This window comes from Colossoma macropomum, unplaced genomic scaffold, assembly GCF_904425465.1.
Source record: "Colossoma macropomum unplaced genomic scaffold, Colossoma_macropomum, whole genome shotgun sequence".
Classification (NCBI taxonomy): domain Eukaryota; kingdom Metazoa; phylum Chordata; class Actinopteri; order Characiformes; family Serrasalmidae; genus Colossoma; species Colossoma macropomum.
This window is the reverse complement of record NW_023494809.1, coordinates 28114335-28138255: the sequence shown is the minus strand read 5'-3', so window position 1 is coordinate 28138255 and position 23921 is coordinate 28114335. Positions and strand designations below refer to the sequence as shown.

Sequence of the window (23921 nt, the reverse complement as noted above, 5' to 3'; positions counted from 1 at the left end):
TTATAAGTAAAGATTTTTTTGCCCTCTGCTGTAAAGTTGCCATTTAGCTTGTTTTCTTTGGATAGCAACGTTATGTAAGTATCATGTGCACTCTTAAAAAAAATGGTTCTTCAAGGGTTCTTTAGTCAAAATAGTTCTATATAGAGCCATGAACACTCAAAGAACCCTTTGCAGGATTAAAGGGTTCTTTGCATCATTAAAGGGTTTCTTAGATTGATGGAGAATGTGCTGTAGATGGTTTTATATAGAACCTTTTTGAAATGGGTTCTATATAGCCCCAAAAATGGTTCCACTATTGTTACAAGCCAAAGAACTCTTTTGGTAATTTTGGTAATATATAGAACCCTTGTGAGCCTTGTGAACACTGTCTACAGCAAAATGTTATTCAATGTCCTGTCAAACAAGATGTTTCATGTGCTACAGTGTGCTGAGTCTCTACTCTTCTGGGAAGGCTTTACACTAGATGTTGAACATTGCTGTGAGGATTTGATTGAGCATTAGTGAGGTACTGATGATGGATGGTCAGTTCTGGATCACTCCAGCTCATCCCAAAGGTATAGGATGGAGCTCCATCACTGCAGAGAACACAGCTCCACTGCTCCACAGCCCAATGCTGGGGGGCTTTATACCCTTCCAGCCTACACTTGGCATTGGGCATGGTGACCTTAGGCTCACGTCTGGCTGCTCCAGAGCATCCAAGGTCACTATCCCTGCTCTTGGAGATCTACCTTCCTGCAGAGTCCCACAATCTGCCAAACTTGCTCCAGCTAATTAAGTTCTTCAGAGATCCCTGACTGGCTGACCAGACGCATAAGTGTTAGGTCGGCATGCTAGATGCAGGTTCTCTACAGGACAGCAGATCTCCAGGAGGACTGCTACAGCAATTAAGCTGCACTTTTAAAAAGATGGTCCTTCAGGGGTTCTTTAGTAAAGAAAACAGTTCTATATAGAACCATAAGCACTCAAAGAACCCTTTGCATGATTAAATGGTTTTTGCATTGTGCATGAATGTGCTATAGGCGGTTTTATGTAGAACTTTTTCAAAAAAGGTTCTATATAGCATCCAAAAGGGTTCTTCTACTGTTATAAGCTTTATACACTAGAACAATAGAAAAACCCTTTTCAAAAAGGCTCTGCATAGAACCATCTATAGCACATTCTCCAGCACCCTTTCATGATGCAAAGAACCTTTTAATCAGGCAAAGGGTCCTTTGAGTGTTTATGGTTCTATATAGAACTGTTTTCTTTACTAAAGAACCCTGAAAGGACCATCCTTTTCAAGAGTGTGTACGTGTGAAGACCTGTGTCACCAAGGGTTGCACCTTAAATTAGCTGGATTAATTAGAAAGTGTGTCTGGATAGTTTTGGACAGATGTATTTGGATACATTTGTAGTAACACAGACAGGCCTTTCTTACCGTTAAGGACAGCGTGAAGCAGGCAAACGTGAACCTCTTGATTTGAGATTTGGTCACAGCAGTACCACCCGCCAGCTTGTTGGTGGGATTATTCTGTTGAATACAAAGGAAAACAAACATATATTTGTCATTAAATTGAATCCAAAAACTGCTCAAAGGCATATCTTTAAAGAAACAGAAACTACATTATTTTCATTCTTAACCTTAATGCAGTCGAGCCGCCAAGAAGTGTTTGGTGTCCTACGTTTGCTTCTTTGGTTATGAGGCTTGTTTTTTGTGATATAGGCTGCTAAGATATAAGGCACAAAACTAAAGTAGCTTTCAGACTCCAAGCATGACTTGGCTGATCAACTCTGTTTAAGATAAGAGTGGAAAGTGCATCAATTTGATTTCAGTGAACTGTTGCTATCATTTACATTTATCTGGCTAAATAAAAGGTGTCATGAAAAAAGAGGGTTAAAAGTATCTACAAGCACACGATGCCACTCAGCCTGCATGCTTTCACAGAGCTTTCACTTGCTTTTAGCCTGTAGACCACATAACATTTTTATTGTGTTAAATTGTCCTCCCTGATCTCCACTTATGACGTTTGTGTGGTTTATGTACCAAAAATAGCCATAAGTTTTCCAACCTCTGTTTATCCCTTAGAGCAGGGGTCGCAACCCAAATGTTAAGAAGAGCCAATTTGTCCTTTCAACAAACCAATCAAACCACTTTGGGAGACACAACATTTTATTTAAGTAGCATTTTACCATCTTGGCTGTAAGTATGTCTCAGTATGTGCTAAAGTACTAGTACAGGCAAAAAAAAAAATGTAACGAAAACTCCGAATTACTTTGCTCTGCTTTTGCTCAATTACACCTGCTTTTCTCGCATCTCCGGCAGGAAACTTTTCCTCAAAATTAGAATAGCTTCTTGTAAAATGTCTCTCAATGTTCGATTTTTAATGAGGCTGAAGTCGCTTCTCATTCTGCAACTCCTTGTCCGAATTGTCCCGTTCCACCTTAAATGGTGCAGCAGTTACATTCTGGTGCCTCAGGTACCATTTAAGGTGGAACGGGAAAATTCGAACAAGAAGCCGGCGAATCAAAATTATAATAAGACTTAATTAACCTCAATTAACAATAAGAATATTGCCTCAAATTGACAGCCCAGCATGATTAAACCTAACTAAATTATTAAAAATGTTATATGAAAATATTTCATTCAAATACTTTGTGCATTTTTAGTGTTTGTCAGTTTCTCAGTGCAGATTAAACGTATCAGGAAACCAGCTGGAGTGATTAGAAATGCAGATAAGTCCATTCGTCCCTAAATTATCAATGTTTGTCTTAAATCTTTCTCTTTGTCGTTTCGTTAGCTACTAGCTAGGTGAGACTGTTGTCTGTGTTGCTATGGTGACCAGCAGTCTGTGCTGATCTTCAGGGTTAAAGGGTGAATTAGCAGTTCTACATTAACTCCAGAGTTTAAGACCATTTAGTGTTAAACTGTGTTGAACGATCAGCAGAGCTTTATTTTACTGTAAAGGAGGATTATTTTATTTTTACCTACAAATTGTTATTATTACCTACAAATTGTTATTGTTACTATGCCTTTAAGACTGATATACGTAAATGACCTTTGTTCTGATTGGCTGCTTTGTACCGTGTCTCATTCAGAAAGCTGTCCAGGCGGAAACACTCTGTATAACTTCAGCATGAATGGGAGCTCAACTCATGTAGGTTAAAGTGTGTTGGTTTTTGTGACATCATGGAAACAACAGCAGCTTAGTTTCCATATATGGATCATATGGACTGCGGCATGAATAATACATTTTGAAACTGTGTTTACATACTTCATCATACTTTTACTTCATAAAAATATAAAATTCAGTTTTCCATCATATGGGCCCTGTAAGGTGGACTGACTAGCTTTTAATGCTTTTACTGTTTAGAATCAAATTCAAAAACACATCAAATTATAATATAAGCTACTTTTAAGCCAACTGAAAGTGCTGCAGTACACCCAGGTTTGTGAATGTGCTCAGAGTATATTTCATTTTTAAATACTACTAACTGTGTTTTCTATTCTTTGCTCCGCCACACGCAAATCAAAATTAAAATAAGACTTAATTAACCTCAATTAACAATAAGAATATTGCCTCTAATTGACAGCCCAGCATGATTAAACCTAACTAAATTATTAAAAATGTTATATGAAAATATTTCTTTCAAATACACAGGTGCATATTGTCGCCGTCCAAAGAAAACCATGTATCACCATTTTTGTTGATTTTTATTTTTGTATCATTTCATCACACCAGCTGTCCTTTATATTGTGTGAGAATTTTATGATGATTGAACCAATAGAAATGCTCCAAAATCACTTGGAATAAAATCTCTTTGCATTAACTTACATTGAAAGGTCAGAGTATTTTTGCCTTCTCCTGTAAAGTTACTATTTTGGAGACACTTATCGTTTGACGATATGCTCGTCTATAAATGCGCTCAGTTCCATACCTGCACTCACTCACTCACTCAAAGGACAGTCAGCAGTAAAAGCCATAAAGCAAAGCCTGTCTAATAAAATGAAAAACCCTCCTCCTGAATGTACACTGCAAAACAAATAAAAGCAAAGTCACGCAAAGAAAAAAAAAGTAGACACTGTCCCTGTGCTTCTCCAGCCAGGCCAAACCCAAACAGCTGAATCACAGCCATCCCGGTAGGTTTCCACCACCACAGGCAAAGGGGCTGAAGTGTTAGTTAAACCGTCACCGTTACACCACTGGTATGTAATTACAGGCATGGGCTTTATGAAAAACACACTGGCTGAGATGGGCGTTGGGTGTTGAAGCTGGAACATTCCGTTGTCTTGGGACAGACCAGGACATGTTTGTGATTCGATTTCAAAATGATCACAAAGACCTCATTATGGGAAAAAAGAATGAAAAGGAAACAAAAAAAGTTCTGATGTAACTCCTGCAGCAAGCATGACTTACATAACACTACTACATTTTTTAACTGAATATTTATTATTAATTAATACTGACTGCATCACCTGTTTTCAGTTACTTCATTAGAAGTATGTAATTTTGCTGTACATTTGATTTACATAATTCTAATTATGTAACGAATTACATTTGCATTTGATTTACAGTGTTTTGGCTGTAAATGTGTCTCAGTATGTGCTAATTTACTAGTAAAGCCTATATATATATAAATAATATATATATAATATATATATATATATATATATATATACACGAAAATGCAGACTTACTTTGCTCTGCTTTAAGCTTTAGCTCAGCTATAGCCACTTTTCTTGCATCTCCAGCAGGAAACTTTTCCACAAAAGTAGCACAGTTTCTTGTAAAATGTCTCTTAACGTTCAACTTTTCACGAGACAAAAGTCGTCTTCTCATTCGCCAGCTTCTTGATTGAATTTTCCCGTTCCACCTTAAATGGTGCCTGAGGCTCCAGAATGCAACTGCTGCACCATTTAAGGTGGAACGGGAGAATTAGATCAAGAAGCTTGCTAATGAGGAAGTGACCTCAGTTTCGTTACTTTTTAGTGTTTCAGTTTCTCGTTGCAGATTAAACGTATCAGGAAACCAGCTGGAGTAAATATAAATGCAAATAAGTCCATTTCGTCTCCAAATTATCGATGTTTGTCTTAAATCTCCCTCTTTGCCGTTACGTTAGCTACTAGCTAGGCGAGACTGTTGTCTGCGTTTCTGTGGTGACCAGCAGTCTGTGCGCCAACCTTCAGGGTTAAAGGGTGAATCAGCAGTTCTACATTAACTCCAGAGTTTAAGACCATTTATTGTTAAACTGTGTTGAACGATCAGCAGAGCTTTATTTTACTGTAAAGGAGGATCATTTTATTTTTACCTACAAATCTCCGGAGCTGCGTGTTGCCGACCCCTGGCTTAAGGAAATCATAGTTAGTTGCAGTCCTAATAACGCACATTAAGAGTTAGAGGTATTTTGACGATATGCTCGTCTACAAATGCACTCAGTTCCATACCTGCACACACTCACTCACTCACTCAAAGGACAGTCAGCAGTAAAAGCCATAAAGCAAAGCCTGTCTAATAAAATGAAAAACCCTCCTACTGGATGTACATTGCAAAACATTTGTGCTACAATTTCTCATCAGGTTAAATGTAACGTTCATCCAGTGTAACTAAAGGTAACCATGCTGTAAAACTCACAGCAATCTATGGCAAAATGCATTTGGGGTGCAGCATGGCGTTCCATGCGTATGGACCTTGGGGAACGTAGGAACATTTATCAGTCACTGTGGTCAAACTTGCTAGGATCTAAGAGAGATCTGGAAACGCACCTTGTCGAAGGCTGGGTAGATGGCTCGCAGTTCTGTCAGCCAGCCATAGGGCATGTGTCCCACGGGGTAGGTGGCTGTGAGGACTGCTACAGCCTTGCAACACAAACACATTCGAAGGTTGAAGCAGGTTCCAATTTGTTTCAGCCGTAGGCCATAAGACAGTCTGAAAGGCAGCACAACTGACCTCCGTTGCGGCAGCACTTCCTTTGAGGTCTCTGGACACAAAGAGGTTGACGACAGGTCTGCTGATCCTCTGGGTGGCAAGAATGAGAGCCAGTGGCCACCAGAAATTCAACATCTTCTTTACGCTGGTATTGCCCTACAACAATACAGCAGTAAACCTAATATGAGAGAAGATAAACAGGGCACTGAACGGCTTCCTCATGCTTTGGCCTTTGCTAGAAATCTGTACTTTAGAGTTTTCTTTTGTTGTAATAAGGAGACAAAATGATTCCACCGACACTTCTCAAATTTAGTCTAGTCAAAAGAGTTGATCACACACTGACAATTAACTTAAACGGATGGTTAGGCCAAAAATGGATCACTTTCTTCACTAAATGCAGTCATTCAGCCAAGACATGTTTGGTGCTGCTTTAGGCTTTGTTCACACAGCAGGTAAAAGTGGCCCAAATCCTATTTTTTTCCTCATATGTGACACAGATGAGTGTCTGTGTGTCTGTGTGAACAGATAAACACACTGAATCTGACATTTTTAATTCCGATTTGAGACGCTTTCATATGTGGTACTGAAATCCGATACGTATCCGATCTGCGGCAATGCGACTCAGTCTGAACAGCCGGATCGGAATTCATGCGACTTTTACGTCAATCCAACTCCACATTAGTCATAATTTCACACCGCTGAGACTCATAAACATTTGGGGTGATATTTCTGTACAAAAATTAGAAGAGACTCATCCAAAACCCTCCACGTTTGAAGAGATTTAGAAAGAAATGGCTGAACGAAAGAAACGAGGCTGCAGCGTCAAAGAACAGTTAATGTCTGAAAGCAAAGTTTAAAGAATCGAAGGACGCGAAACAAAGAAGGGACCGCGCCCTTTTTACGGCGAACTTGAACACATTCTGGGTGATGAGCCCAGCTGTCAGTCAGTGAAGCTTCATGATGGCTCCTGTGATGCTGTTGAAGATGAAGCTGATCCTCCGGGAGTGACTGGCGTTCGTTGGCGGTCGTGATTGTTTACCTCTGGATGAGCCGTGAAGCAGCATGACGCTCTGTTCTTTTGCAGGTCAGTTTAGGAGCTGATCTGTTCAGACTGATGTCGCATACAGATCACATTTAAAGACAATGTGAACAGACAAACCAAAAAATCAGATTTGGAAATAAAATCAGATTTAGGCCACTTTTACCTGCTGTGTGAACATAGCCTTAGTTTCATACCGGAGCTACGAGGCTAATGTAGCTAAGCAATGGAAGCTTCAAGCCACGAGGTTAGCATTGAGCAAGCTCCTATCGTAATCAGCAATCTTCACACACCTGCCTTAAACCGCGTCAAATTATTATTACATAATCTCAAATAGACTTCCTTGTGTAGTTTATGACTCTGTGTGACAAACTGTTATCTATAAAATGTACAAAAATAGCTAAAACAGTAGCAGTAGCCATCTCATACATGAACTGTAGCCCTACTTTTTTCTATTTTATAGATATAGATACACATACAGTGTCAGAAACCACATGCAGATTACTTAACATGGTTTGAGGCGAATGTGTGCTGGATGCTGTTTACACAGTGCTCACCTGTTGGCTAAAAGCTTTCATTACTTGTTAGCTGCATTAGCTTTGTAGCTCCAGTGCAAAACCAAAGAAGCAAAGTTTAGACAACAAGCATGTCTTGGCTGATGGACTTAATGTGGGGTTGCACAAATTTGAATTCTGGCCAAACCATCTTTAAATCACCCAAATGTGAATTCAGACAATGTCTCAAAGTAGGAGAATAACCACAAGCTGCTATTAGAGCTGTTCCACAAACACTGTCAATCATCATAATGACTACTCCCCATAAACATGAACAAAAGAGTGACACAAAGCTAAGAGAAGCAACATGCGCCTGACTGAATGTTGTGCTAGGAAACCACTATAAACCACTATAAACACAGTCATGAGTAATGTTTATATATATTTTCACACTTAGACATCGCGTATTTGAGTTACTGTGCAATCAGTGACGCTGCTGTTTCTAGTGCAGTATGATAAAACACCATTATCAGCAGACTGATCAGGTGAACGGGTGGAGCGGGTGAGTGTACCCCCACTTCCTGGCTGCTGGACTTAGGGAAGGTGTCGTGGATGTTGCAGTAGTAGCCCAGTCCCACGATGGTAAAACGCACCAGCGCTCCAATGTACAGAGACAGGATGGGGATGAGCAAAGGTTCAATACACTCCAGGTTACTCTGGAGCAAAATCGCCACAAACACGATCTACAGGAGAGGAGAGAGATGAAATACTGCATAGACGACACTGACAACAAAAGACAATGAATGAAACATTACACACAAAACACATTACTCTTTTAAACACAAGCAAAAAAGCAGCATCCACTCTGAGGAAAGAAGGAAAGAAAGAATGAATGAATAAATGAAATAAAATATATAATAATATAAATATATATAAATACATATATATATATATATATATATATATATATATATATGTATATATATATATATATATATATATATATATGCACACACACACACACACAAAAAAAAATCAAATATCATTTACAATGTTGCAGAGTTGATACAGGAAAGGGGATTGATAATGTGTAAGAACATATCAAATAATAAAAGTACATTTAATAATAAAAACGATCAGGTAAGTATAAAAAATGAAACATTAATAAAAAAATACAGTAGAAAATATAAAACAATAATTAAAGCATAGCTAAAATGTAAAACTTAATAAAATCAAAAGAAGATAAATAAAACAAAAGGGGGATACGATCAAAAATGAAACCAAAAATGTATTAAAATGACTAAAATAATAATAGAATAATCATAATTAAAGTAAGAATAAGAACATGAATAATAATAAATAAACAAATAAATAAACAAATACAAGGTACGGTGGACGTGGTTAGAGAGTAAAGGTTTAAAATGACTGAGTGACCCAGCGAGCTGAGCTTTATAAATGCTCACCGATTAGCTCTGTGCAAACTGCAGGCTTAAAACTGTGTTTTTTACTAAGCTATCATTCTAAGCGAAGAGAAGGAGAGAACTGGGGTAGAACTTACCTGAGCTACAACGTCCGAGATGGAGGCAGAGCCCACCAGCAGGCTGTATTTGTGCTTTAGAAGGATGCCAGAGTGAATCCACGCCTTTGTAAGACACAGGAATAAAAATAAAATATATTAATCAGATAAACTGGTGAATCTTACTTGTTAATCAGGTATTTCCAGGTAATTCAGTCTAAAATACATTCATAAATGACCATAATCACCAAATTATGTATGTTACCTAGCTGTGAAAATGTACATATTCAGGCTACATCTGGTATTCTGCTCAGAACAGTATCATCAAATTAAGAATGCAATACAATGGAGATGTTATCAGGACCTTGTATTACAGAGCTGATCTCAACACAACACACCATTACAGGTCAAACAATACATCACAACAAAGATACAAGTCATGACTTTAATTGTGTAAAGCAGCGCAATTAGTAAAGGATCCTGCAGTAAAGAAAATCCTATACTGAACCATGAATAATCAAAGAACCCTCTGCATGATTAAAGGGTTCTTTGCGTCATGAAACAGTTCTTCATGGATCTATATAGCACTGCAAACGTTTCTTCTATTGTTATGATGTCAGGCTTGTAACAATAGAAGAACCCTTTTGGGTAATATATAGAATCTTTTTCAAAAAGGTTCTATATAGAACCTTTTTCTTCACTGAAGAACCCTTGAAGAAGCATCTTTTTAAGAGTATATACACACACACACACACGCACGCACGCGCACACACACACACAGACACATACACATATATATATATATATATATAGGATCTCCAATGAAAATGCTCTTATCTTTTAATGGAAGTATATGGATAAATAATTTTTCCAAGTAATTATGGACCATTTCTGTTGGTCTGTTCCCCCTTAAAAGTCATCAGGTATGTGTACATACATGACAAATAATACATTTTTAGACTTTTAAAATTGACTTTAAGAGTATATTTATATATTTTAAATTGCAACATATATTGTACAACATATATATCTTCTACTATCACAAGCTTGACATTAACAGTAAAAGAGCCCTTTGTGGTGCTACTTAGAACCATATACAACACATTCTCCATCAGTCTGAAGAACCATTTTAACATGCAAAGAACCCTTTCAGCATGCAAATGGTCCTTCGAGTGTTCATAGTGTTCATAGAACCACCATCTTTAATAAAGAACCCTTAAAGAACCACCTTTTTTAAGAGTAATCATTGCATGGATTTGTTAAATTCCATCAGCAGCGCCTGGTTTAAATTAATGAAGGACTGATTAGATAAAGTAGGTGTTGAATGGTGGCTAAATACTAGAGAAGAACTGTGGAAATGGTCAAACAAACACACACACACACACACACACACACACACAAAGTACTGTTTATTTGTATTTATTCAAATGAACAAACAATCATCTACTGTCCAGATCAAAAGCTTTAGACATCTTTCATCAGACGCCTGAGATGTTTGCGCAGTACTGCATACAGTGGAGTTGGTCATCACTGTCTGATGAGAGGTATAAAGTACAGCCTGACTGATTTGTGCTAAAGGGTCTCGGTGGTGGCACAGACTCACCATGGAGTCCAGCAAGGGGAACACTGCGAGGTACAGGAAGGCCTTTCGCGTCTTGCCGCCGACTGATTCGTCCACATGGTGGAGCTTGTTGATGATGTAATATCCCAGATCTGTGTAAGCTGACGCACAATAACATTATTTATAATGGACATTACAGCCAACAACAGTTGCTTTGTAATGTTTTGTCTGTATGGAATTAATCCACAATCATGCATTAGACACAGTTACTCTATGCCATTACAGACCTAAATAGCAGAGAAAAAAACATTAAATGATCCATAGTACAGTAATACACTATAATCACTATAATCCAGCTAATATTAGCCTACAGTTGACTTGAACAATGCAAACGCAGTCATCTCTTATAAAAGTGCTGCTCATGTTTAAAATCATGACACGAAACACGTCACGTGCTTAGAAACAGCAACAATTTCATTAGTTTTACTCCGTCTCAGCCAGGGCTATTATATTTAACATCAGTTCTCAAAAACAAAATCAAAACTATAATGTTCACTGCACAACTAACTTGAAACAAAATAGAATTAGTGAGAAAAAAAAAATAGTTTTAGTTTTTTCAGTGCATGAGTGAGAATTCGGAAGCGGATCTTTTCTGTGTTTGGCCGTTTTTAAGGGAAGCTGGAGCCGAGCTGAGCTCAGTCTACTGCTGTATTAACTTTACTCTACCCTTATCGTATATCTTCTAACAGAGCATTCATCAAAATACTAAAAACTAAAACTAATATGAAATAAAAACTAAAATAAAACTAGTACTTTTCAGAAAATAAATACAAGACTAAAACTATTCATGCACTCTTAAGACTAACTGGAACTAAACTAAAATAAAAACATAAATAAAAGTATAAACAAACAAACAAACAAACAAAAAACATGTAAAAACTGATATCCCTGGTCTCAGCGCATCAGCATATACAGATGCAATGGCTATGACTCATGTGGTCAACTGAAACTTTGCTCAGTGAATGTTGGCATGTTATGCTTCTTTTGAGTTTGATCATCTGTCAGCGCCTGGTCAGCAGCAGCGCCGTCTAGACAACACATAAATACACTACTGTACAAAAGGAATCGGCACTCAAATCAAACCATTTACTTGGAATCAAAGTTTTACAGTCCTTGGAAGCTGTTAACTCACATAACTATCATTGGACACTAGCCTAGTCAAATATACATAGATACAGTCAAACATGGTGGTGGTGTGTTAGCGTGTGTTGTGCTGGTCGGAGTGGATCAGACACAGCAGTGCTGCTGGAATTTTTAAACACCTTAGTGTCACTGCTGGACTGAGAATAGTCCACCAACCAAAAACATCCAGTCAACAGCGTCCTGTGGGCAGCGTCCTGTGACCACTGATAAGGACTAGAGGATGACCAACACAAACTGTGCAGCAGCAGATGAGCTATCGTCTCTGACTTTACATCTACAAGGTGGACCGACAAGGTAGGAGTGTCTAATAGAGTGGACAGCGAGTGGACACAGTGTTTAAAAACTCCATCAGCACTGCTGTGTCTGATCCACTCAGACCAGTGCAACACACACTAACACACCACCACCACGTCAGTGTTACTGCAGTGCTGAGAATGATCCACCACCCAAATAGTACCTGCTCTGTGAGGGTCCATGGGGGTCCTGAGCACTGAAGAACAGGGTAAAAGGGGGCTAACAAAGTATCAGAGAAACAGATGGACTACAGTCTGTAACTGTAGAACTACAAAGTGCACCTATATAGTAAGTGGAGCTGATAAAATGGACAATGAGCGTAGAAACAAGGAGGTGGTCAGAATGTTATGCCTGATCGGTGTATATAAACACACACACAGTGCTGCTCCAATTTCTTCATATTTGTCAAACCTGAATGTTTCAGATCATCAAACTACTTTTAATATTAGACAAAGGTAACCCAAGTAGACACAAAATGCGTGTTTTTAAATTATGATTTCATTTATTGAAGGAAGATGCTCGTCAGCCCAACCTGGCCCTATGTGAAAAAGATCACTGCCCCCTTATATACTAAACCAATCAATTTCACCAGCCACACTCAGGCATGATCACTGCCAGACCTGCTGAATCTAAACATCACAGAAGGTCTCGCAAAGCAGCTCATGATGCCACTAAAGAGATTCAACTACAGATGGGAAACAAAGTCTTTTAAATCTACCAGTCTGGAAAGGGTTACAAAGCCATTACTGAGGCTCTGGGACTCCAGAGAACCACAGTGAAAGCCATTATCCACAGATGGAGAAAACTGGGAACAGTGGTGAACTTTCCCAGCAGTGGCTGGCCTCCTAAAATTACACCAAGAGCGCATCAGTGACTCATCAAGGAGCTCACAAAAGAACCGAGAGAAACTAAAAAGCTGCAGGCCTCAATTGCCTCATTTAAGGTCAGTGTACGATTCCACAATAAGAAAGACACTGGGCAAAAATGACATCCATGGGAGAACTGCCAGGTGCAAACCACTGCTGACCAAAAAGAACACAAAGGCTCATCTTACATTTGCCAAAAAACATCTAGATGACCCCCAAGACTTTTGGGACAATACTCTGTGGACTGATGAGTCAAAGGTGGAACTTTTTGGAAGACGTGTCTGCTACATCAGGCGTAAAGCTAAAACTGCATTCCACCATAAGATCATACCAACAGTGAAACATGGTGGTGGTAGTGTGATGGTCTGGGGCTGCTTTGTTTCTGCAGGACCTGAACGACTTGAATTCAACCATGAATTCTGCTCTCTGTTAGAAATTTCTAAAGGAGAATGTCCGCCTATCAGTTCATGACCTAAAGCTCAAGCTCAGTTGGGTTTATGCAGCAGGACAATGATCTGAAGCACGCAAGCAAGTCCACCTCTGAATGGCTAGAAAGAAACAAATTTAAGATTTTGGGCCCAGTCCCATTTCAGCCCTCGCTCCTACCACTTAGCCCTTAGCCCTCTGTTTTCCGCGTTCACGTCTAGCGGTAGGGTGTCCCGATATTTGTTGAGATAGAGGGGTAGGGAGAAGTGTTAGGGCTACATGGCCCTTCAAACTGAGGGTTTTCAGAGACTCCAAACAGAGAGTTTTGAGAAAAGAAAAGAAAAAAAAACGGCAAGATGTCTGCGCAAGCGACCAGAGAAAGCCACAAATGTGAGAATTTTCTCAGTTAAAAATTATGATAATGATTGCATTAGTTTAATGTCATTTAAATGTATTATGGTCGTTTTCTTCATAACAAGCATAAAAATCGCTAATAGTATGCTGATGTCTCGGTAGCTAGCTAGATAAATTTCCCGTTCCACCTTAAATAATCCAGCAGTTCTGATGCCTGAAGTGCCAGAATGTAACTGCTACACCATTTAAGGTGGAACGGGAAAATTTGAACAAGAAGCTGGTGAATATCTGACTTCAGCTTCATATCACTGAAGAATTAGGGGTGGGTGATGATAAATAATTGCCCCCCTCTTTGAAGGCATATGACGCCCTAAATGTAACTAAAGCCCAGCAGTGAGGAGCTGAACTTTACCCTCCTCTGCTGTCACTGCAGACTGGCAGGGTCACCTACAGAGCAGCGCTGGTAGCTGTTAATGAAGTAATGCTCTTTTTATTTGAGGGTCCCATTTCAGAGGGTAGATTTCAACCACTACCCCTTATAGCTCAGTTCCAAGGGGCAACGTGACACTCAAAAACAAGGGGTAGGGGTAAAAATAAGAAATGGGACTGGGCCCTGGAGTGGCCGAGTCAAAATCCTGACCTGAATCCCACTGAGATGCTGTGGCACGACCTTAAACGGGCAGTTAATGCTTGAAAACCCTCCAATGTAGCCAAATTAAAACAATTCTGCAAAGAAGAGGGGGCCAAAGTTCCTCCACAGCGATGTAAAAGACTCATAACAAGTTATTGCAAATGTTTGATTGCAGTTGTCACGGCCAGGGCGGCACAACCAGCTATTAGGATTAGGGGGCAATAACTTTTTCACATGGGTGAAATAGGTTTGGAATAAATCTTTTTCCTTTCTTGGTCATTCTAACGGAATGATCATTGAAAATCTTCATTTTGTGTTTACTTGTGTCATATATATGTACACAAAAACAGTACTGTGAAAAAGTATTTGCCCCCATCCAATTTCTTCTATTTTTACTGATTTGTCCTGTAACTAATTTGGCCTCAACATATTAATTTGTGGCCAAACCTTTTAAAAAAATGAATCGCCATTTCACAGTAGGGCCTCCGCAGAACGGTAGAGTATGCTCACATGCTTTTTTTTAATAACTATAACTCTCATACATACCTATGAGGATATGGAGGATCATGGCTATGGTACCAGCCACAGCCATACAGAGCAAGGCCTTGTTTCTGTCCCTCCTGCTGTGGACGAGCACCAACCCAACGCTCTTAAAGTCACTCATGGGTCCAGTGAAGAACTTCATCAGAGAGTAGGCCAGTCCATAACTGGCCAGCATCTCCACACGGTCCTCCTTTACTGAGGCGATTCCTCTGTTCAGAGCCTGAGACGTGAGAGAGATGAGAGCTTGAGCGTTACAAAGGCCTACAGTCGTTTTCCTCATTTCACTTAAAGGGCACACACGCCAGTTTTTTCTGTGTTTTGTGTTTGTTAGTTTTTGTTACAGTTCTTTTTGGAGTGAAATATGCAAATAAGCTTTTTTTCTAGCCACTGCAACTGTTTTACCTGATTTTTTACCATAATTATTTTATTTCCACTATTATTTATGTATTTATTTATTTATTATTCATTTTCTTATTTTAATTATGATTATTTTATTATTAGTCATTTTAATTTTTTTGCTTACTTTTTGATCTTATTCTCCCTCCTATTTTATTTGATCTGATTTTATTAACCTTTACATTTTACCCACATTTTAATTATTGTTTTATTTTTTTGTATTTTTATGTATTTATATTATTAATGTTTCACTTTTTTATACTTACCTGATGAGTCTTTTTTATTTATTAAATTTACTTTTATTATTTGATATGTTTTTTACACATTATCGATCCCTTGCTCTGTATCAACTCAGCAACATTGTAAATGAGGGTCACCCTCAATTTTCTCCGAGATTAAATAAAGGTTGATTGATTGAAGTCTGTCTGCAGTAACTGCAATTCAGTATGAAGGGGTGGACAGAACTGCTGTAGCCTGATGACATCACAACCATGATAAACTCAGCATATGACTCAGCAGCTTAGTTATAAAAGACTGCAGTGTGATTTATACAATTTGACAATTGTTTTGCCAAAAAAAAATCAGTTTTATTCATTATTTTATTCAGTTCTATTAATATAGTCTCTCTTACACACTGACACTATGCAAGACTAATCCATGTCCTCTCTAACACCAACACTGTCCCCTAAACAGGAATAGTATGAGAGGATGATGGGACACATTGCACTTCAACATCCTACATATACCTCAAAGCAAATACAGATATTTGCACAGGAGGGAGTGCAAACTGGTATACACTCCCGTGCAAAATAAATGGGCCAAGCCCAAAATATAATGATTGCTACTGATGGTTTTGGCTGATGTAACTGATGGAATTAAACCCATATAGAGACTAGTTTGGTCTCACATTAAACACAAACTAGGCTGGTTAATGTTTTTCAGCTGTTTGAAGCCGTCAATGCTGAGCGGATCAATACTGACTCTTCTTTCTGTAAAAGACTGTCTGCAAATTTACACACAAAACTTCAACATTTAAAGAAACAAAAGGGGAAAAATTCTCCATATTAACTTAATTTATCTATTTGTTTAATAATTTGACTGTAGATTAGTGTTATACCAGTATATCAGTATTGGTGGCACACAAAAATATTGATTTTTAGTATAACAGTATTGATAGACAAGAAAAACCTCTATTTGTGTTTGTGTATATGGATCTTTCTACCAAAGTGGTTCAGAGTTGAAAACACATTTCTGACATTTTACTGACTTTAGACTAAAATGCTTTTTGCTTTGAGTGACTCTAAACCTTATGTTTATTTTATTAAAACAATTAATTGCACATTCCATTTTATCATCATAACTCTACCCAAACTTTACCAAATGGTGGTGACAATTTTAGCTCATTTTGATCAGAACTAAAAAACGCAGCCAGTATATGACCAGCAAACACAGCTTTGAACAGCTGTTCACACAGAAAATCATCATATTTTTCATTAAGACACAAAAAGGTTACTTAACTGCAGAAAATATGACGATTCTTAATGTTCCACACTGATTTTCAGACTTTGGGACACATTTACCTCAAAACAATGGGATCTACCTGCTCACCATGTGGCCATGAGGGGCAGGGATGCGGCCTCACTTCCTGCTCTAAAATGCATGGGTGTGGCTAAAATAAGGCTCCGCCTATGGACTAAAACTCTCGGTTTCGGTAGTGACATAAACGCGATAGTCACAGGAAAATCTTTTGAAATACAACACTGAAAAAACAAACATAATTTCTCCAATATGAATTTACTCATTTTGAATAAATTAATATCCATTTTATTTACTATCCAAAATGACGAGTGGAGCTGGATTCTATTTTGTCTCAGAATACCCTGCATGCACCTCTCCACAATAAATGGAATGGAAATATACGTTCTAGGCTGAAATCTTTACTAATAGCTTTTGCTAAACAAAGTCTCTGGCTTCAGGCAACATCTTCATTTCATGTAGTAACTTTCTGTGAGGGAGCTTTTAGAGGTGGACGTCTGGTTCCTATCACCACCACTGTGAACAATTCTGACTCTAAGTTTCTCTAGAACAGAGCGTTTCACACCAAACCACTCTGAATGACTGTTTACATCTTAACCATTTAGTTATAAAAAAAATAGGTGGAATATCCCTTTAAATAACATCTGATATCATAATGTATTTGGAAAATATTACAGTCTGAAACTTTATCAATAATGCCCAGCACTTGTACACATTCTACTTAATGTTCATTTTAATGTACTTCAACTTTGGTACAATTCCATGTTTCCACACATCCAAAATGTCTGAGTTAATCATGGTGGGAAAAAAAAAAACACTCCAACTGAAGGCACTCCGGCTCTCAGAGTCGTGGGCCATGAATGAACTCTTTTGGCACCAACTCTCATCACTAATAACACTTCATCATTAATTTGAAAAAGGTAGCTCCAACTTCCATAAATCTCCAAGCAATAGTCAATATTTACAACCTGTATATTAAAAATCTGTTTACTTTTGCTTGATAAGATGAAATCATGTCTGATGGTCACTGTTCAGTGCAAACATCTGAATCATGTGAAAGGTCAACAACAATCAAACCAAACTGACAATAAAATTTTATTACTATTAATTCTGAAACTGATAAGCTTCGGTGTATTATTAGGTATATTTTATCACAGCCAACACTGAAAATAATGTGCAGAGCGCACTGAATTTACAGGATTTAACTGTTACAGTTACAGTTACACTCACCAAGCACCATTTTAGCAGCTCCACTGACCATATAGTTTCACTCTGTAGTTCTACAGTTACAGACTGTAGTCCATCTGTTTCTCTGCATACTTTGTTAGCCCCCTTTTACCCTGTTCTTCAGTGGTCAGGACCCCCATGGACCCTCACAGAGCAGGTACTATTTGGGTGGTGGATCATTCTCAGCACTGCAGTGACACTGACGTGGTGGTGGTGTGTTAGCGTGTGTTGTGCTGGCCTGAGTGGATCAGACACAGCAGTGCTGCTGGAGGTTTTAAACATTGTGTCCACCCACTGTCCACTCTATTAGACACTCCTACTTTGTAGGTCCACCTTGTAGGTGTAAAGTCAGAGACGATAGCTCATCTGCTGCTGCACAGTTTGTGTTGGTCATCCTCTAGTCCTTCATCAGTGGTCACAGGACGCTGCCCACAGGACGCTGTTGGCTGGATATTTTTGGTTGGTGGACTATTCTCAGTCCAGCAGTGACACTGAGGTGTTTAAAAACTCCAGCAGCACTGCTGTGTCTGATCCACCCGTACCAGCGCAACACACACTAACACACCACCACCACGTCAGTGTTACTGCAGTGCTGAGAATGATCCACCACCCAAATAGTACCTGCTCTGTGAGGGTCCATGGAGGTCCTGACCACTGAAGAACAGGGTAGCAAAGTATGCAGAGAAACAGATGGACTACAGTCTGTAACTGTAGAACTACAGAGTGAAACTATATGGTCAGTGGAGCTGATTAAATGAACAGTAAGTGTAGAAACAGGGAGGTGTTCCTAATAAAGTGCTTGGTGAGTGTATATTATATATTTTAGTATATATTTTATGTAATAAAACCTCATAATACTTGAAGCAATTTTCAGTATATACGTAATAATATGCATCATGACATTTAATTTTTCTGAACGAGTGCCACATTTTAAAAAACGTCTATGAAAAGGATCACTTTTTCAATTTAATTTTTGCTAAACTAAAGTATTTAACAAGAAGAGAGGAAAAAATCCAAAAGATGTGTTGAAATAAGTTAATAAAATCAGATGATGTCATAATGAGCTGATCACCAATGATCATTATATATATCTGGTGTAAATGTTATTATATAGTTTTGCATTCTACTCTAGTATGATTTACTCTGAAAAGCATATCATGATGTATTTTATCGCAATAAAGACATATCGTCAGATCGTCCACCCTAATGGATCCAGGTTTTTCCAGTGAGAGTGTTTTGGTACTGAAGGCCGGCCCACAAATGAACTACAAGGACAGCTGCTGACCAAGAGCTCATCTATATATATCCACACACACACACACGCACACACGCACACATGCACACACACACGCACACACACACACACTCTCTCTCACACACACACACACACACTCTCTCTCACACTCACACACACACACACACACACACACACATACACACGCACACACACACGCGCATACACACATACACACGCACACACATATACGCACACACACATACGCACACACACATACGCACACACACACACACACTCTCTCTCTCACACACACACACACACACACACTCTCTCTCACACACACGCACACACACACGCACACACACACACACACACACACGCACACACACATACACACACACACACACACACACAAACAACAGACTCTCAGCTGGAAAACAAAGGACACAAGGGAACAGACGGTGAAGAGCGTGAATGAATGAAGACAAATACTTGGATTCATTTTGAATTATCTGAATACAGTTAAATACATCCTGCTCCCAGTCTATTAGCTCATACAATCACATGACAATTCATGCACTTTCATTGTTTTCCACAGATGTTAAAGGGAAACTCCCCTGATTTTTCAAAAACTTCCCTATTTATAGTCAGAATAGTTCACAGTGGTGGTGAAAGGAACCAGACATCCACCTCTAAAAGCTCCCTCACAGAAAGTTAGTAAAGTAGTCCCCAAAAGATTTTTTTTTCCACATTTTCCACCATTTTACCATCATCACCACTACAAAAGACTCGTGTAGGTTCACTGGTGGTTCTGGATAGTAAATAAAATGTCTATATTTGTGCTGTAGTCATGGCGAAACCTGGTTCCTATCACCACCACTGTAAAGACATCTTATAGCAATCTGCCTATCAGAACTACATAGTTATTTTAGAGGTTATATAGAGGTTATATGGTTAATTAAGTTGTATTTAAAGTTAAACTGAATCATTAAAAAAGAACGAATATAAAGTAGACAAAAGCTGTCTAGTCTAAATATATTGCTAAAATTTGTTTACTAAATGCATCACTACTTATTCATTTTTATTTAATAACCAACAAATAGCAGGTGCATTTCTTTTATCACAGAATAAAGCCCTTATCACAGATACTGCCAATCTACAGCCCTGCATTTCTGACCACAGGTCCGCAGTCGGCTGGATATCTTTGGTTGGTGGACTATTCTGAATTAATTTAATATATACAATGACTTTCACCCTGAACTACAGACAGTATTTTACAATTGAATGCCTCTAACAGCAAAAGAAAATGACCATTTTAGTTTAGCTCTGGCCATTAGTGTTTCAGCCCACACCGCTTTTTGAATGAGGCACAATACAGGGCAGCCAATCAGAGCAGAGATCATTTGCATATCAGCCTACATCAGGCACAGTAACAAAAGCAGCCTGTTCACATCTAAAAGATAAAGAGTAGTTGGAAAATGTCACGTGAGAATGAATTAGGACTATTTTTGGTTCGCAACCTTCACCGGCCAGATCAAAGCAGTCAACAAAACAGCCTCTAGATCCATCAAATGGCCAGAATCAAAGGTTTGGTGTCCCAAAAAGACTTTTCTCATCCATTCTTTTATCCCCAGCATGGTGGACTACTGTAATGGTCTCTTAACTGGACCTCCCAAAAAGACATTAAACAGCTGCAGCTCATTCAGACTGCTGCTCCTAGACTCTTAATCAGGACCAGGTGAACAGAGTATATTACATTACTGCGACTCTGAAACCTCCACGCTGAGTTTAAAGTGCTGCTGCTGGTCTATAAATCACTGAATAGTTTCGGCCCATGTTTAAAGTCTTATTTAAGGTTTAATTGAATCATCAAAAAAGAAAAAAATAATAGTGTCTAAATATAAAGTAGGTAAATGTGGTTTTGTCAAAATAAAGTGATAAAAAAACTTAATGCATCACTACTTATTTTTTTTACACAAAATAACATATTGAGGGCACAAATTAATATGTTGAGGCCTCAAAATAATATATTGAGAACCCCAAAATTGTATATTGAGGCAACAAAATAAAATATTGAGGCAGCGAATTAAAATATGGAGGCCATAAAATAATATATTGAGGCCATAAATTAATGTATTGAGGCCTCAAAATAAAATATTGAGGCCGCAAATTAAAATATGGAGGCCACAAAATAATATATTGAGGACAGAAAATAATATATTGAGGACAGAAAATAATATATTGAGGCCACAAATTACTATAGAGGCAAAACATTATACATTGAGGCCACAAATTAATATATTGAGGCCTCAAAATAAAATATAGTGGCCACGAATTAAAATATGGAGGCCACAAAATAATATATTGAGGCCATAAATTAATATATTGAGGCCTCAAAATAAAATATTAAGGCCGCAAATTAAAATATGGAGGCCACAAAATAATATATTGAGGACAGAAAATAATATATTGAGGACAGAAAATAATATATTGAGGCCACAAATTAATATATTGAGGCCTCAAAATAAAATATTGTGGCCGCAAATTAAAATATGGAGGCCATAAATTAATATATTGAGGCCTCAAAATAAAATATAGTGGCCGCGAATTAAAATATGGAGGCCACAAAATAATATATGGAGGCCACAAAATAATATATTGAGGCCACAAATTACTATAGAGGCAAAACATTATATATTGAGGCCACAAAATAATATAGAGGCAAAACATTATATATTGAGGCCACAAAGTAACATAATTAGGTCATGAATTAATATATTAAAGCCAAAAATTAATATATTGACTACTTATTTATTTTTTTACTTAATAACTACACCAATCATTTGGGCCCATATTTAAAGAAATATTTTAAGTCAAGCTGACATCTTTAAAGCTCATATTTGATACGTTTAAAAAATATCAAGTGGGTAGGTCTCTTAGATCTATGGACTCAGGACAGCTAGTCGAGCCCAGAGACCAAAATAAACATGATGAAGCGGTGTTTAGCTGTTATGCTGCTACAGCTTTTTTTTTTTTAAATCTTTTATTGTTTTTCATTCTGAAGCACTTTGTCTTTATTCATTTATTTATTTTCCTTCAGCTTTTATTCATGTGAAGCACACTGAGTTGCCTTTGTGTGTGAAATGTATAAACAAGCTTGCCTGACGCTGGAAATGCAGGCTATGGGCCCTTTAATGTGGGAGACTCCTTAGTTATGAAGGTCTCTTCTTACCTGTTCTCCGAAATCGATGGCTATGTTGGTAATTGCGAGAGGAAGCAGGAATCGGATGAGAGGCCAATAAGAAGTGAAAGAGGTCTGTTCCACCATGATACCGGCAAGAGGAGGAAACCTGCGCGTCCAACTGAAAGCCCCAGTCTGATTACAACACACCGCAGTACAGGCAGCCTGCTGGCAGCTCTCTTTCTAAAACCCACCGCAGTACGGGCAGCTCTCTTTCTAAAACCCACCGCAGTACGGGCAGCCTGCTGGCAGCTCTTTCTAAAACCCACCGCAGTTCAGGCAGCTGACATTAAGCTCGGCAGCGTGAGAGGAGCAGCGCGAGAGAAGCAGCGCAAGGTCACTCCGAATATATCAGCAGAGTAATCCCACACAGGTCACAGGTCACAGTTTCAGCTGCGCAGGAAACTTTTAACGAACCGCGGACAAAGTTAGCGGCAGCTGATCGACTCAGACCAGAACACTGCAAAGCGCCGCGCCTCCTGCAGCCGCACTGCTCCCTCTCCCTGCTCTCCGGCTCTCTGCTGTCATTTCTATCTTTTTCAGCGCGCACGTGGGGCGGCACAACACAGACACACCGCCCCCCCGCCTTACGTCACGGCCAAAGAGTGCTCAGGGTTTCCGAGATGAGCCACTAGACGGAAATTAGTGATGTGCCACACCGCTGAGTCAAGTCTTCTTGCTGTGCGTGTAAAAAGAGGATTATCTGTGATTCTTACAGTAAAAACCAGTAAATATGATCATTAAATCATTTTATTTAAAGGTGCCTCTAAGGTGACATTGTATTTTTGTTTTGTTTGTTTACCCAAAAGTAAAATAATATATAGAGGCCTCAAAATAATATATTCAGACCACAAATTTAAATATTAAATACAAAAAATATGTTGAGGCCACAAATTAATATATTGAGGCCTCAAAATAACATAGTGAGCTACAATTTAAAATAGTAAGGCCACAAATTAATATATCGAAACAGGGAAATACTATATTGAGGCCTCAAAATAATATATTGAGACCACAAATTAATATATTGAGGCCTTGAAATAATATATTGAGGCCTCGAAATAATATATTCAGACCAAAATTTAAATATTGAGGCTGCAAAAAAATATACTGAGGCCACAAACTAATATATTGAAGCAGGGAAATACTATATTGAGGCTACAAATTAATATATTGAGGCCACAAAATAATATATTTAGGCCTGAAATTAATATATTGAGGCCACAAAATAATATATTGAAGTAGCAAATTACTATACTGAGGCCATGTTTCTTAATATAGTTTCTTGTAGCCACATGGCTTCAACATATACATTTTCAGGCCATCCAATAAAACAGCAGCATCAGTCTAGAACAGGGCTGCCAAAGAGTGACCTGTGAGGACTTTTTGATTTGGCCCAGCAGAAAAGTCACCCCAACCCCACTGACTCATCCAGTGTGAGATCAAACTTATTA

General features: G+C 38.4%; 1 protein-coding gene across 1 annotated transcript in view; it reads right to left on the bottom strand.

The window, feature by feature from the left end:
- Positions 1 to 22993, bottom strand: part of ankha (ANKH inorganic pyrophosphate transport regulator a) — a 35933-nt gene extending 12940 nt beyond the window's left edge. The window contains exons 1-8 of the mRNA XM_036558650.1: positions 22459 to 22993; positions 14834 to 15050; positions 10556 to 10674; positions 8995 to 9078; positions 8009 to 8179; positions 5925 to 6059; positions 5741 to 5833; positions 1418 to 1510 (exon numbers count right to left, since the gene is read on the bottom strand). Of these exons, the coding sequence (XP_036414543.1) occupies positions 1418 to 1510; positions 5741 to 5833; positions 5925 to 6059; positions 8009 to 8179; positions 8995 to 9078; positions 10556 to 10674; positions 14834 to 15050; positions 22459 to 22554 (1008 nt within the window). The 5' untranslated portion in view covers positions 22555 to 22993. The remainder of the gene's footprint in view (positions 1 to 1417; positions 1511 to 5740; positions 5834 to 5924; positions 6060 to 8008; positions 8180 to 8994; positions 9079 to 10555; positions 10675 to 14833; positions 15051 to 22458) is intronic.
- Positions 22994 to 23921: the final 928 nt, after the last annotated feature.